Source organism: Myxocyprinus asiaticus, chromosome 11, assembly GCF_019703515.2.
Source record: "Myxocyprinus asiaticus isolate MX2 ecotype Aquarium Trade chromosome 11, UBuf_Myxa_2, whole genome shotgun sequence".
Lineage (NCBI taxonomy): Eukaryota > Metazoa > Chordata > Actinopteri > Cypriniformes > Catostomidae > Myxocyprinus > Myxocyprinus asiaticus.
In genome coordinates this window covers 24,803,928-24,819,664 of record NC_059354.1, presented here as the reverse complement: position 1 = coordinate 24,819,664, position 15,737 = coordinate 24,803,928, and the positions used below count along the sequence as shown (strand labels likewise).

The 15,737-nt window shown below is 35.7% G+C and overlaps 1 protein-coding gene across 1 annotated transcript; it reads left to right on the top strand.

Moving 5' to 3' along the window:
* The first annotated feature begins 6,271 nt into the window (after positions 1–6,271).
* On the top strand, positions 6,272–13,806 carry LOC127448101 (atypical chemokine receptor 3-like). The gene is made up of 2 exons (XM_051710395.1): positions 6,272–6,372; positions 9,070–13,806. Exons 1-2 carry the CDS (start codon positions 6,364–6,366, stop codon positions 10,219–10,221), a joined length of 1,161 nt encoding a protein of 386 aa, XP_051566355.1. The 5' UTR covers positions 6,272–6,363; the 3' UTR covers positions 10,222–13,806.
* Positions 13,807–15,737: the final 1,931 nt, after the last annotated feature.

The window sequence follows — 15,737 nt, the reverse complement described above, 5'->3', positions numbered from 1 at the left end:
TCACCGGCTCGAGGACAGATGAGCGAGGAAACGAGGATGCACAATTTAAGAAATGAGAAGCACGCTGTGTTCCTCCTTCCTTGTGACTTTGCCGCACGGATCTATAAGGTATTTTTCAAAAGTGTCAGTAAACCTTCTGTTTGGCACATTTCAAGTTTGTATTCAACTTATTTGCTCTGGAAACTCTTTTGCAGACTTCTGATTTTCACGACAATGCTATTTCAGGATGATCAGAGCAACATTTCAGATGCGATGATTGGTCTGATGGTGAGTCCAGATATGAACGAGTTGTCACATGAGTTTTTTGATGCACATTTTGTATTCCTTATAAATTCAATATGAGTTTATTCGGTAAATGTGTTTCTATCATAGTTTATTGGATAAAAAATATAAACTTCAAGAGAGCGTATGAGTTTTTTATGCACATTTTGGAGATTTTATTTGCATTTTGATGTTTCCATTCAGCAGTTTTTATATGATATCCCAAAATGTACTTAAAAATACGTGGATGGTAACCCAGCTATTGATACTTGTGTCATGGCATCATGATGTTTGGTCACAAGACCTGCAAGAACCAATGAGGTTTGATGTTATTGGAGTGTCACCATATTTGATCCCTTTGCGTTCTGCAGAAAAAAGAACGATTTGGAATGACAAGAGGGTAAAATAAGAGAGTAAATAAATACAGAATTTTTGTTTTTGTGTGAACTATTTCTTTGAGATGGTCAGTCAATAACAAAATTACTTTTTGTTTTGTGGGGCTATTTGACTTGTATTTATTTATGCAGTCTGACAATAGTTTCTCAATATAAATGTTTGCAATAAGTGTAGCATTTGCACATTGCACAGATTGCAACTGCATCCTCCAGCACGTATCTTCATACATACTGACAGTAGTAGATTGTTGAAAGTCATTACGGGGCTGTTTATTACACAAATATAAAAGTGTGAGCTGGGTTGTTAAATGCTTTTGTGAAAAGCACTAGGCCTGTAGAACAAAATAATGGGTGCCACGGGAGCTGCTATTGCTCTCAAATTGCTCAACCAATTAATGAGAGTGGGCCATTGAGGGCCTGGGAGCTTCCAGGGGAATAAAATTTAATTGAAACTGATCAGCTAGAAACTGATCAATTAGACCACAGCTGCACAGTACATTTTCTAAATATGTTTAAGCTATTTTCATAACTATATATATATATATATATATATATATATATATATATATATATATATATATATATATATATATATATATATATATATATATGCCAGATGGGCTGGTTTGAGTATTTCTGTAACTGCTGATCTCCTGGGATTTTCATGAACAACAGTCTCTAGAATTTACTCCGAATGGTGCCAAAAACAAAAAACATCCAGTGAGCATCCAGTGAGTTCTGTGGACAGAAATGCCTTGTTGATGAGAGAGGTCAACTGAGAATTGCCAAAGTCTACGGTAACTAAGATAACCAAGCTGTACAACTGTGATGAGAAGAATATAATCTCAGAATGCTATATATATATATATATATATATATATATATATATATATATATATATATATATATATATATATATATATATATATATATATATATTTTTTTTTTTTTTTTTTTTTTTTTTTTTAAGACAATCTATATTGACCTAACCATGGTAATGGGGAGCCATCCATTGTTTTACCTGAGGTCATGGCTTTTTTACAAATGCCACTGTTAAACTATGGAAAACTTTCATAAGGGCAAGTCCTGTACAATTTAGAATGAAGGAGTTTAAGGTCTGGACCTTCATTAATTTTTGAACAAATCATTGACAATTTTAGTTACACTCCAATGAACTTTATTACTTTTTTAAGGGTGGGGGATTTGGGATAGTGAAAATGCTGAGCCAAAAAGTGAATGTTATGCCCTGGTCATCAGCATAATTTGACAAGCCAACAAACTGTTATTCTACAGATTTGGGTAGTGTTTTTTCAAAATCCCTAAACCAAGACCAAAATTTCTGACTGTAACTTGTCCTAGAGCAGGGGTGGGGAACATGAGGCCTCAGGGCCATATAAGGCCTGAGAGACCATTTTACAGCCAACAAGACCATTTGAGATATAATTTGAAAAGCAAAAAATGGCCTTGATTCCATTAACAGTAAAAAAAATAAATAAAATAAAAATAAAAAGATTAAAATAATTAAAAATAATTAAAAAATAATAACAATGCAAAAATTGTAAAATAGAAAACTTTTTCTTGGTGTGTAAACATGTAATAGAACATGTACGTTAATTTCAACCCACAATCAGAAATTGCAAGCAATTGTATGGCCCGCAATAATTTAGTGAGTGCTTGAATGGCCCTTAATAGGCAAAAGGTTCCCCACCCCTGTCCTAAATCTTTTATGCTAAATCCCCTATCTAGTTAGATATTGTTAGATACTGTTAGATGAAAGAGAACATAATTCCTCTTCTACCTGCAAATGCCACATGTTGCTTTTATGCTCAATGCTTAAAAACCTCCTGTAGGAATTTAGTGTGGTGACACAGCTTAGTATCATATATTTCTGTGTATATGATGTGATTTTGTTATGAACCTCACTATTGCTGTAATGTAATGGCATTGTTATGTTGTGGTAATGTTGCAATGAAGTACTGTAGCATAATGCTATGATAATGTTAAAGTTGTTGTAATGAAACACACACACATAGACTGGGCACTGCTTATGTGGTGCAGTGCCTTCATATAATTATGTCTCAAGGACTCAACACTGTGTATGTTACATAGTAAATTAAATGTTAGTTTCTGAAAAGTTCCAGGTATATTAAAAACAGATTAATACCAAGCTCACAAGCCTGTTATGTAACAGAAAATAATTTTCACCATGTAAAAACTTAATCCACTTTACCACATTCCCTACCAGCTTACAGGACTAATTATAATGTACTTAAGAATAATATACTGTATGAAATGTATTCTAGGATATATAAACATTAGCTGTTATGGATGTAATATAGCCTAATTAAAGGGATAATTCACCCAAAAATGTCAATTCTCTCATCATTTACTCACCCTTATGCCATCCCAGATGTGTATGACTTTCTTTCTTCTGCAGAACACAAATGAAGATTTTTAGAAGAACATCTCAGCTCTTTTGGTCCATTCAATGCAAATGAATGCTGTCCAGAACTTTGAAGATCCAAAAAGTACATATGGCAGCATAAAAGTAATCCATATCACTCAGTGGTTTAATCCATATATTCAGAAGCGATATGATAGCTGTGGGTGAGAAATAGATCAAGTATGTATATGTGTGTGTGTGTATATATATATATATATATATATATATATATATATATATATATATATATATATATATATATTTCCACATTCACTTTCACATTCTTCCTTTTTTATTTATGGCGATTTGCATTCTTTGTGTTTACCTTCCCCTGTGGCGCGACCGAAAGTATATTGCATCAGCAGGATGGAAGACCTGGGTTCAGTTCCTGTGTTGAAAACAGGAAGTGATTGCGTTCGAATAATCAATGACCAGCCTGATTCAGAGGTTGCATTTTTCCCTCTAACATTCCATTTTTACTTCACTGATGGTTAGGTTTAGGTTTGGGGTTTGGGTTGGGGGTTACAGTTTATAAAATACACATTCCACCTCAATGGATTAAAGCCTGTACAGCTGAAAACAACTAGCATCACAACTCACTTTTGTTGCCCCTCCATGGAAATTACACACAAAATGGAGCTCACACATGCCCATACACCAAACAAAACTTACCGCTTTGGCCACTGGGGCAGTGTATTGCATTTCGGTAAGCACAGAACGATTTTAGCTGAAGAAAAGTCAACCTACTGTTTCAGATTTCACAGTGAGATCAGTCTGCGTGCAAGGCCTAGTAGGAGCTGCCCTTGCACAAACTCCATCTACTGGATAGGGAGGAGAATTTATAGTAAATGTTTATTTGTAATGGTGAACTATCTCTTAACACACTTAGGGAAATATAATAGACAAAAATAGTCTTAAGGGCCTTTTAGATGCCCCTAATGTTTGGGACAGACAAATACAAAGAGACGAACAGAGAAAGAGCGACACATTCAAATTTAAGAAAACGGATCTCTTTATGTATCTCTTGGTCATTGTCTACACTAAAATGGCATTTTCTTGGACAACAAAAGTTTCACACATTCCATTTTCACACTCAAAATTCATACAGTTTTATCCCCTGTTATATCCCATTTGCTTTTAAACTCTGCTTGGAGAGGAAACAGCACATTTACTCTTTCCAGCATACAAGGGGGACACACACCATTTACAAGCAGAGCTTTATGCAACCCGATCTCATGAAAAGTTGTACATAATTTACAAGTTGGCTATTTCGTATAGTCTCGCGCCATGTTGTTCGCATAAACTCGTATGACTTCATCACGTGCAAATTCACGGTTGTCTAATGCGGATGCGCGAGTTCTACTCATGAGGTGTTAAGGACATACTTATTAATAATATGCCTTAACCCAAACCCCTTATATAAACGTAACCAGTCAGTAGAGTGTGTAAACATGGTAGCATGCTGTTGTGTGTGACAGAAGCAAGTCATTGTCGCGTATTAGATGGAAACGATGCCAGCGACGTCATTGGCTGTAGTGAAAGTCGTAGGAATTCAAACGAGTGCAGTCGCACGATATCATACGAATTAGCCAAATTTAGAAATGTCGTAGGAATCCTGACGATTTCGCCATGAGAATGAGATTTCGCTGTGAGAGTGTGTTGGCTTTATAACTCTTTCTAAGAGGTAAGAACTTGTGTCACCATATTAGTTATCAGCTGGGCAAGGATTCTGAGGAATGGGTTGGTCAGAAAGACAGGCATGATCTCCTGCCCCTGGCCTTGACCTGAAAGGAGAAGAAGGCATGACCCAAATGCCATCCTTGGACAAGTTTATCCAGAGCAGTTTTTCAACCTTCAGCTGTCACCACCTGTCTTCCATGTGTATTGAGACATCAGTGTGTTCCGGATTCAAACTGCAAGCTTTAGTCCATTCACAACGTTGTGTCAAACCAATTGACAAAATGATATACCAAATATATACCAAAATGGTATTTTCTCTTGAGCACTGAGTCACTCACTAATAAAACTGCAGTACAACAGTTGTTGCTTAGCAATGGAGGTTAAGTGTATGTTTGAAAAGCAGAGAGAGATTTTCCTCTGTTCCAGCAGCTTTGGACCCCTGCTCTCTTCCCTCCCTAATTCATCTCATTCAATCCCTATTTTAAAGCCCCCGCCAAGAGGAACCAAAAGGTCTCTCCCATCCCGTGTATGTGGAATAAAGACTCAGATAAAGAAACTGGCACAGGGTTAAGGGGAACCAGGTTGCTTATCAATGACTTTTTGAAATCTACTCTGATACTTTTGATAGCCGGGGACAATGGATATCCGTGCATGCTGAGGTTGTTCTTTGATGCAGTTTATCATGATGGAAACAATCACTTCTTCACAACAATCCCACAGATAGGATGTTGAATTACTATGATTTTAACCCTCTTTTTCAGTTTGGGGCCCAAAGATCCCAAGGCACTTTTGCATGTTTGGAGTCTCAGAGACCCCCTGGTGATAAAACATGAATTAAAACAATGATTTTTCACAAGCTTGATGCTACACACTTTAGACTTCTACCAGTTGTTTACTTTGATTAATGTTATTGTATATTTCTATAATGTAATTTTGCTGGTGTCAAACTGACCCTATATTGAAGAAATGTTATTATATTGGGTAAAAATCACCTTATAAAAAGTGCGTGCTTACATTGTGGTAAAACAAAGGGATAAATCTTCAATATCTGGCTACTGGATTTTAGGTGAAATAAATGCATAATTCTTTTTTTTTTATTCTTTTTTTTTTTTTAAGGGAAAATAAGAGGTAACAATCTAAATTATTTTGAAGACTCTCTGCACCCCATGCAACCTCTCAGCGAAACTTAGGTTTGGTAAAGAATAAGAAATCCATTGATAGCATTTCAATTTGTCGTTATGGGTGGTTATGTTTCATAATGTGTAATCGCGTATTATTTGGCATGGTGTTTAAAGGAGGTGCCGACGTAGGTTGAAAAGTTTACATCCTAAAATTCTTAATGATCCAGACATCCCCCAGCGGTGACAGATTATGAGAAAGCGTACAGACTGTGGTGCATGTGCGCAACTCTTTTCTCTAATAACAGCTATTCACAGATGGGATGGGCGTCACCGCTTTCACGAACTCTATTTAAACAACCTGCAGAACAAGAGTGCGAAAGGGAGCGTGTCATCTCACTGATGGATAACAACTAATTTTAGGATTAATATCGCGACGCATACTAGCAAATCACCAAAGGGCAAAATGACAGAGGTAAGCAGTAACTTTCTGTCCTAAAGAACGAGTAAATTATTAAAGACTTGAGACTGAGTTTGTTTTTTAGTTATCCTATAGACTGGTTCAGACACATACACTAAAAGCTGTTTCTCAGTATATGCTATCTAAAGAAAAAGCAACACAGATAAGTTGGAATTTGTAACAAACCAATAACAGCACATTGATTTTTTTAAAGTGATTTGCAGAAAGTGTTGTTTGACTGCTTTCATAGAAAAGTTTCTCAGAACCCCTGGCCTACTGTGCCTTATCATTAACATGTTAAAGTACAAAAATCACTTTATTTGTCCTTTGGGCTTTTTAAAATGAATTTTGCATATTTAAAATTACATAAAATAACATAACATGACCAGATTGTTTACAGCAGAGGCCAGTTGCCTATCATTTAAGTTAATTTTGAGGGGAAAAAATATTTTAATATTTACTGTCATGGAGACAAAACATTTTTATTATAAACGTAGCCATGTGTTTTTTTTTATTATTTATTTATTTTAATTTTTTTTTTTTGTGTATAAGTTCATATGTATTACATATTTATCATTATTTATTATGTCCATGGATTAACTGAACATACCGTATGTTCTGCTCTGTAAGTGTTTGCTCTCAACGATCTCAGTTTGACCTATCTGTTCATGTTTACAGTTTCACTCAATTGATATTTTTTTATTTATACTGTTTCTAAGTGGTACAGGAACATGTATTTAACATGTATTTAACATTTTATTTTATCTTAATTGAAAATAAATAAAATGCTGCATTTATGGCCCCAGACTGTGTGTTCACTAATGAATAAAAACTATATAGACTGCCAGCTGCCCAGAAAAATCTCTAAGTTAAAAGTCTTGTAAAAATGTATGTACAATTACTTACAAGACTTTATATTAGAGATTTTCTTTGGTTATCTTTGGTATATTTAACATTCTAAATATACTTTAATGTAAGCATACTGTATATAAACATGTGTATCATATATTTAATATACAGTAATATACTAATTCACATTCATATTTGGCATAATTCTAATGATCTGTGCATGCACCAGGTGAAAATTGTGAGTTACTAAATCATTACTTAATCTTCAACATCCTGTCAACAAGACAGTGTCACAGGTTCAAGACCCACAAGGTGCCTGCTGTCATAAAAAAGTTGACCTTTGACACTCCAGTCCAGCATCCTTGTTCCAAACCACAGTACTGGTTGGAGGCTGGGGAGCATACAGACATCTATCAGAGTTCACATGGTCAGCTGTGTCAGAGGACCATTAGAGTTATAACATAGAGAGAGAGAGAGAGAGAGAGAGAGAGAGAGAGAGAGAGAGGAGGGCATAAAAACAGAAAAAGAGAAAGGAGGCAAAGAAAGTGTTCGTGTGTATCTTCACATGTTTCCCTGCTTAAATGATATTCATCAATCACATTTTGTGCAATGAACTTCCTAACATTTTTCCTCTTAGGGCTAACGCATATAAATCATTCTTAAATAAACATGATCTTAAAAGAGTTCATCAAACAGCACTATTGTGTGCTTACTAAATGAAAGACAATTAGATTTAACTTTGTAATGAACTTCAAACAGAATGCAGGTGGAGCAACAGGAAATTTCCTTTTGTATGGGAAAATGTGGTGTAATTCAAGACCCCAATTATATCATTTCAGCACATAAACACAATCACGCACTGTTTATGTTATTAGAAGTCTCACAACACACCATGAGACAGACTCAAGAGTTTAATAGATTGAAACTAATTTAACATAGACTGGGTATAGTGACATTCTTATCTGTTGTTGCAACACTTCTTGAGTGGTTCCACTAAAAAAGGATTTAGTGAACAGAGAAAAATAAGGTCAAGGGTCTTTGACCTCACCAACCACACAGCAACAAGTCTTTTAGAAAGGGCCACTTAGATGTTTAAGATGTGTGACAAAATCCCTAAACTGAAATTACTTCACAGAATTCACTGTGAAGTCACTTTGATTTTTGAAAAGCACCAGTTTAAAGGGTACTTCAGCATGACTGGCTTAAAGCCAAACAGCTTTGTGCTTTTGAAGTATAGTGTCAGCTTTCTTACAGAGCTGAACCATGAAATCATAATAGGATGTTGTGATGATTTCACAAATATGCAATGTTGTAGTGCCATTGACAAGTTTGTCTCACATGATTGGGATGTATTATGTCAAATAAATAATCAAAATGATGTTTTTAAGTGCTCTTTTGAACATATTGCACTTATGACCCTGCAACAAAAAGCCCACATCTGTTGGTTCTTGGCAAAGCTTGACATAGGTGCTTGCTGGTATTGTATCTGACAAATGCTCTAAAATCCAATGTAGACAGTGTAGCATATCACTTCTAAGGCCAACCGGGTCAAATCTCATTTCCTGGTCATATTTTGCTCTAAAATCAAAAGAAGAAAATTCCAGGGTAACATTTTTTTAAAATGTGAAAATATTTGATTTGGGGGTGGAATATTACCTGGACATGACCTGTTCTTGACAGGTTTCTTGATATTCATTCAATCAAAGAATGTTTGAATATTTACACTGAATTTGCATTAACCTCATAATTATTTAATTTTTAATAATTAAATGTAGTGGGCAGAGACCTTTATGGTAATCAAAGTATAAAGCTGGACAACATCTTGAAGGGTGCTTTAACTGCTGTTTCTCTCCCCTTCCACAGATCCTGTCTTCACCTCCAAATGAGAAGACTTTAAGTGCCAGCGAACTGACTGAATTATTTGCCATGTGGGAGGAATTTAATTTCACAGATGCCAGTGATAACATGACACGGGTGGAAACGCAAATGTGCCCCACTTCCTTTAACCGTTCTGCTCTTCTCCATGCTATGTGCACCCTCTATGTATTCATTTTTGTAGTGGGCCTGGCCGCCAATGCGCTAGTCGTTTGGGTCAACTTGCGCTCACAGCGTCATTACCACGAGACACATTTGTATATCTTAAACCTGGCAGTGGCTGACCTGTGTGTGGTAGCTACTCTCCCTGTGTGGGTGAGCTCGCTGGCACAGGGTGGTCACTGGCCATTTGGCCAGGTGGCTTGCAAGCTCACACATCTTCTCTTCAGCGTCAACCTCTTTGCCAGCATCTTTTTCTTGGCCTGCATGAGCGTGGATCGGTATTTATCAGTGTCACGCTCAGGGGAGTTCCCTCACAGACGTGGAAGACAAATACGCTGTTTAGTGTGTGCTGTAATGTGGCTGCTTGCTCTGTTTGCCTCAATACCTGATACATACTTTCTCCAGTCAGTGAAGTCACAACACAGCCACGTGACCTTGTGCCGTCCTGTATACCCAGAGAATAACACTCTGCAGTGGATGGTGGGCATTCAATTGAGTTTTGTGGTTCTAGGATTTGCCATTCCTTTCCCTGTTATAGCAGTGTCTTACGCGCTGCTGGCAAACACCATGACTTCCTCTTCCTTCTCCTCAAATTCCCCTTCAAGTGGAGACCAGGATCGTAGTGTGAGCAGGAAGGTCATCCTCATGTACATAGTGGTCTTCACAGCTTGCTGGGCACCATATCATGCTGTGCTCCTAGCTGACGCTCTGGCCATGATGGGGCTGGTTCCTCTGGGCTGCAGCGCAGAGAACGCCCTGTTTGTGGCGCTACACCTTACACAGTGCCTGTCACTGCTGCACTGCTGCGTGAACCCGGTGGTCTACAGCTTTGCTCACCGCCACTACCGCTATGACCTCATGAAGGCCTTCTTCTTCAAATACTCCACTCGTACAGGGCTGACACAGCTAATGGAGGGCTCTCAGGGCACTGAGACAGAGTATGCAATGGTGGAGAACAACCCTACACCCGTAAGCTAAGACGCACGGGAATTTCACCCTCAACCAGAGTTCTGCACTGCTTCAAATCATGACCTCACTTGACATGTTTCAGATTTGGATTTTCCAGATAAGTGAAAATGAATTAAAACAATACGTTTTTCAATGAACTAGTAGCAAATGTTCAATGGTGACCCCAAAGACATTGAACACTCTTGAGCTTTTGGAATAATTCCATAAACGATTATGCAGAAATGTGCCAAAGACAGATGGCTTCTTATTTTAACTTAAGAACCACACACACTCATCCAAACAATAGAGTGCATACTAACCTTCCGAGGCCCCCGCGTGACTGCTGTGTGCATTTTCCATTTCCCTTTTTGATTTGTAACTAGTAGCACCTAATAAACAAGCAAAAAATAAATAAAAATAAAACATTTCCTAAATATTGATGTCCATCGGGACTAAGTTTTAAGTAATATCAAGCTATAGAAAGTCAGATTTTTTTAATCAAATAGTTTATGTATCCAGGAGTGTTGGTTATTCATGTTTTTGTGATGTTATAGACATTACAGCTGATTTACTATAAAGCTGAATAAATAATTCTGATTCAAAGTAATCAAATTACTGCCAACCATGTTAAAATACATTTTGCATTATATAATTCTGAATCTATGTACTGACCCATTGTCCCATGTCTGCCAATATGTTGAGTGGTTCAAATATCATCTGCAGCCTGAAACTGAACTTTTGGTCAATGAATGCACTTAGCTGCATAGAAAGCTATTGGATGCACCCTTGCTCCCTTGCTCCCTATTTAGTAAATGACTTAACCTCCAGCGTGCTGTCTGTCTGCACTGGTCTCAGAACAGTCTCAGAATGCACCTTATTTTCATCCTAGCTTTGGGATGAATACATTTATTCTCAATGTGAAAATGAGTAGTAAATATATAGGAATGCATTTACTAATGTTAGTAAATAGAACCGTTTTGTACAGTGATAACAAAATAAAATATAACAAAATGTATATTAAAATGAAGCGAAATGACCCACAGATGTGTTATAGTTGAAAATTATTCAAAATAACTAACATGTTTTTTCAACTTTTAAGGGAACAAGGTCCCATTTTCCACATATGTGGACTTCTTTATTAGCGTGCTGATGCGGGAAAAATAGATGGATTTTTTAAAGCGGCATATCAAACGAAACAAGAGACGCTACTCTTTACAACCAAACAGATTTAAATAAAAAACTTAAAGAGGTTTCTTACCAGAGGCACTTTTGTTGGCACTGCGCCCGTAGTAGCGCTTCACAGAAATCGAAGTCATGCTGTAATGTCACGTGACACGGAGTGCCAGAAGTTGAATCCTTAAATGAGAGTATAGAGTCCTATGAACAGTATTCAGTCAGTTTTAATTCATTTAAATTATGAGTTGCGTATAGCGAAGCCAAAATACAACATATACAATACACTGAACGGAACTGCAAAGATAAACATTTGTTTTCTAACAGCTGCCCGAATAAGTCCCCTGTCTGCTGTTAATCGATCAAACAGATAGTCCTTCCCCCTACACATGCCACTGGTTGAGTCAATGTTGTGGTGTTGGGCTGGATGGATGGACTTCTCAATACAAACAGGGCAATTTTTAAAGAGCTAATAAATATTCTACAGAGAAAATAACCTACAGTAAGAATGACTCACTTATACATGTCTGTCTCTGCATATTAAGCTGGGATAGGAGAAAATACTTTAACACCGAAAAAGTTACACACTTCAGAAACTTTAACTTCACAAAACTAAGTAAGAGAAAGCCTGGTATTACTGTATTACAGCTTGGTGTGACATTCAAGAATGGCTGGAATATCTCACATTATTGGGTCTAATAATGCAGGGCATTCTCATGACGAAGACGTTATCTTAGAGACTTTTTGCATGCATAATTAAAACTTCCTTGTCTTGCCATTCTCACCTCAGTTCAGATGATTCCGCCATAGGCTCGACATTCTTCAAATTTATTGTGCATGTGTAGCAGCCTGTTTCATTGTACTTATAAATATATTAGTTTAGTTACATTATACTATCATATCAATATTTAAGATTTCCTAACCCAACTCAATTCATAAACTTAATGACTTATAAACAATATAAAACATGTATCAGGCAGTATACTGTATGTAGTCGCAATTATTTTATTTACATCACACTATAAAATAGCCAGCTTAAACATCTAATCCCACCCCTACGCTTAAACCTAACCAATTCGTAACATTTTCAAATTCTTGGAACTCCTTTTGAACAAACAAAAACAATGAGCAAATATGAAATTCATAAGTAAAGCAATGAGTACACAGAATTTTCAGTTTATTTTATTTAAAAAATGTAGCCTTGGGTAAAGTTTTGAAATCCTCCTAAATTATATGAATACGGTCAAACAGTGACATTTAAAATATGGACAAATGGTGGCGCTGGCGCAGACAAAGTGCTATAAGGATGTATTGTTATGAGAGTGTGTTGAATTATAACTTTTCATAAATGTATGATAACTTTAAATATTGCAAATTATGATACAATATTTGAGAATTTAAGCTAGTTTTTTACTTCTTACTTACCAGTCTCTTACTACTGAAAAGCAACATAATTTCAATAAAAAATAAATAAACAATAATAATAATAAAAAAACATGGTATTAGGTGAAATGTTGAAATAATGTTAAAAGAATGTTACAAAAGACGATTTTGAAGTTATTTGTATTTTTTGCAGACTGTATAATGTAGCTCAATTTCTCTTTGTCTCTAAGTGTTTATTTTTAGATGTCGCTCACTTGCTATTGATTGGACTGCTCAAAGCACTTAGAAGTGAGGGGATTGTTGTCTTTTATGGCAAGATAATTGACATTAATAATGTATTTTGAACAGTCTGTGCACACATGTTCTCTTCTCTGCAACAGCTCATTCCAACTTTTTTAAAGGATGGGAGTGGGACAATCTGAATATTTGAAATCTGGAGTGTGTTCATGAAGTGTAACTGTATGTGTTTGTGTTTATACTTCATTGTAGTTTCTTTTTTCTGTTATGTATATAATGTTTAATGACAGACTTAATCTTGTAACAGCTTCTTGTGTGTGTACTTGGAAGAGCATTTACTTAAAGGTTACTGAATCATGTTTAGATGTGTATATTTACATTTTCTGTAAGGTAACTTAAATACATTCTTATATTTAACTTAGCTTCTGTCATATATTTTTTGTTATAGAGTTCTGATGGAACACTGCAAACCTAAATGTTCTTGAAATAACTTTTTTTTTTTTTCTTCAGAAAGCCTATTGAATTACTCTAGTATCTCTTAAACATCAAATCGCCCTTCTTTAAATTACTTTTCCTCATTCTCTTGCTCATACTGCATGGTATCTTATGGACACTGCATGGATAGGATTAACCCATGCATGAGCTGAATATGGATTCAATTTACACTTGCCTTTTATGTTTGATTAATATAAACACTACTGTGGTATTACTGGTTCACCATGTGTTCGACAATGGTGGCCCCTTTCATTTACACCCTTAGGGCTTCATAAAAAACTTAAAGGTAATGACTACAATCTTTGTTAATGCAACAATAAATGTCTTTGAACAACCAGGGATCCTTTGCCTTAATTTAAATTACTGTTTAAAGAGGATCACGGCTGCAGAATATCAGTACTTTTGTACATTTTGAAAAGTGAAGGATTGTGTAGATTTTAATGCAAGTAAAATTAAATTAGTTTATTGTCTACATAGAAAATGCATAAATGACCGTGGGAATGAACTTACTGTCTTAAGCATGTCAAGCTTATCTACAGTAAAAACTAGTAAATGCTGAATGTTAATTAACCACAAAAACATGAAAAATATTTTTAACAAACACTTAAATGATGAAAAAAATTCAAATCTCATGCTTGTAAATGTTAACATAGACAGTTTTTACATTACTAACTGTACCAAATGTATTAGTCTTAGGGTTAGAAAATGTAAAGAGGGATAACTGACACCTGACCACTCAGATTAATATGCAATAATTGTATTTTTACTATCAATATCACATATTAATTTAACAATAACTATCAAGTTCAGTAAGTGGAACATTTATTCTTGAAAATGGCTAATTATTGTTATTTCTAATTATCCACACTCTAGTCTGTTAAAAATTTTCTTCAATACTTTTTATGACAGCAACTAGATAGAATCCAAGATTTATTTAGATAGGTGCTATTTTATAACTAATAAGCTTTTTCACATTAAAAAACACAGGAAAAAGTTTTTTTTATCATGATTGATATATTTGCATCATGACAGCAGGACAGCTAATTCTGTGCATATGTGTGCAGTGGGACACATGTTGATATATTATTTTTTTCAACAGCCTCATAAGATACCAAACTAGCTTTGAAATAGTCTGACTGTGCAGACTGCATTTTAAGAAAATGTAAAAAATTATTTCCCATTTTTACCCCCAGTTTACGTGCAGAATAAACCTTTTAGAATGCATTCGTTTAAACTCTTTAAACATTTACCAGTTTTAAAAGGAGCCAAAGCCAACAGATAGAATTGTATAGCAAAGCATTTTGGCTTCGCAGTACCTTTGACCTTGATATTTCCGCATCTCAGTCAGCCAGTGTTGAGCAGCATTTCCACATGTAACAGAGGCAGAACAATGATGGGACACATTAGAGCCTGATTTATGCAGATCTGAGCTCAGTGTGCAGCCTCTGTCTGCTCTATAATACTTTCAACACTTTCCTGTATTTAGACACCAGCAAGGTCTGAGCAAAACCATTTAAGGTTGCATAAGAGGTCAGCTTCAAAAGTGTTCTGCAGCACAGTCCACCGCTGTTCAAATGTTGGCTTTTTTTTTAACATCTTTTTTTAATACTTATTACAAACTCAAGATTTCTTTCGAGTTTCCTGGAAAAATACTGCATAGTCTGAAAGCATGGCTAGTGGCCAAATTAATAGTGCAATATTACTTTCCCAAAGCCTCTATTTATTTTATGGATCTGATGGAACCTCATTCAAGTTTGAATGATTATGGCTTATGATGGAATAAAAGTTAATTCCGTATGTATGAAAATCAAAGAAGATTATTCTTACTCAATTAAAAAAAAAGTGTGTTCCTATACAGTAATTAGCATTTAAGTTGTTTAACCTAGTTTGACCAGTCTTGAACTCATTTGGTTTCAATTGTCACTAATCCTTCAATTCCTGTGTTGCAAATTAATCATGATTGCGACAGATTTTTATCCATAAACATCCCATGTCTTTGTCTCTTTCTCGGCAACTATTCATTTATTTTGACATGCTCAAAGTGTTCATGTCTGGAAAATAACAATACAAGACAACAAAACTGTTAGAAAGTTAGACAACACAGTCAAAACTCAAAAAAGCATTATGCAGCTTCATAAAAATGTGTTCTTGCAAACACACCATTGTGCTAAATGTAGGCTGTGACTGTGTTAAACTCACAAAGGGAAAGAAAAGACACCATCAGTTTAAAACAGGTCATGACTATTAAATACAGCACT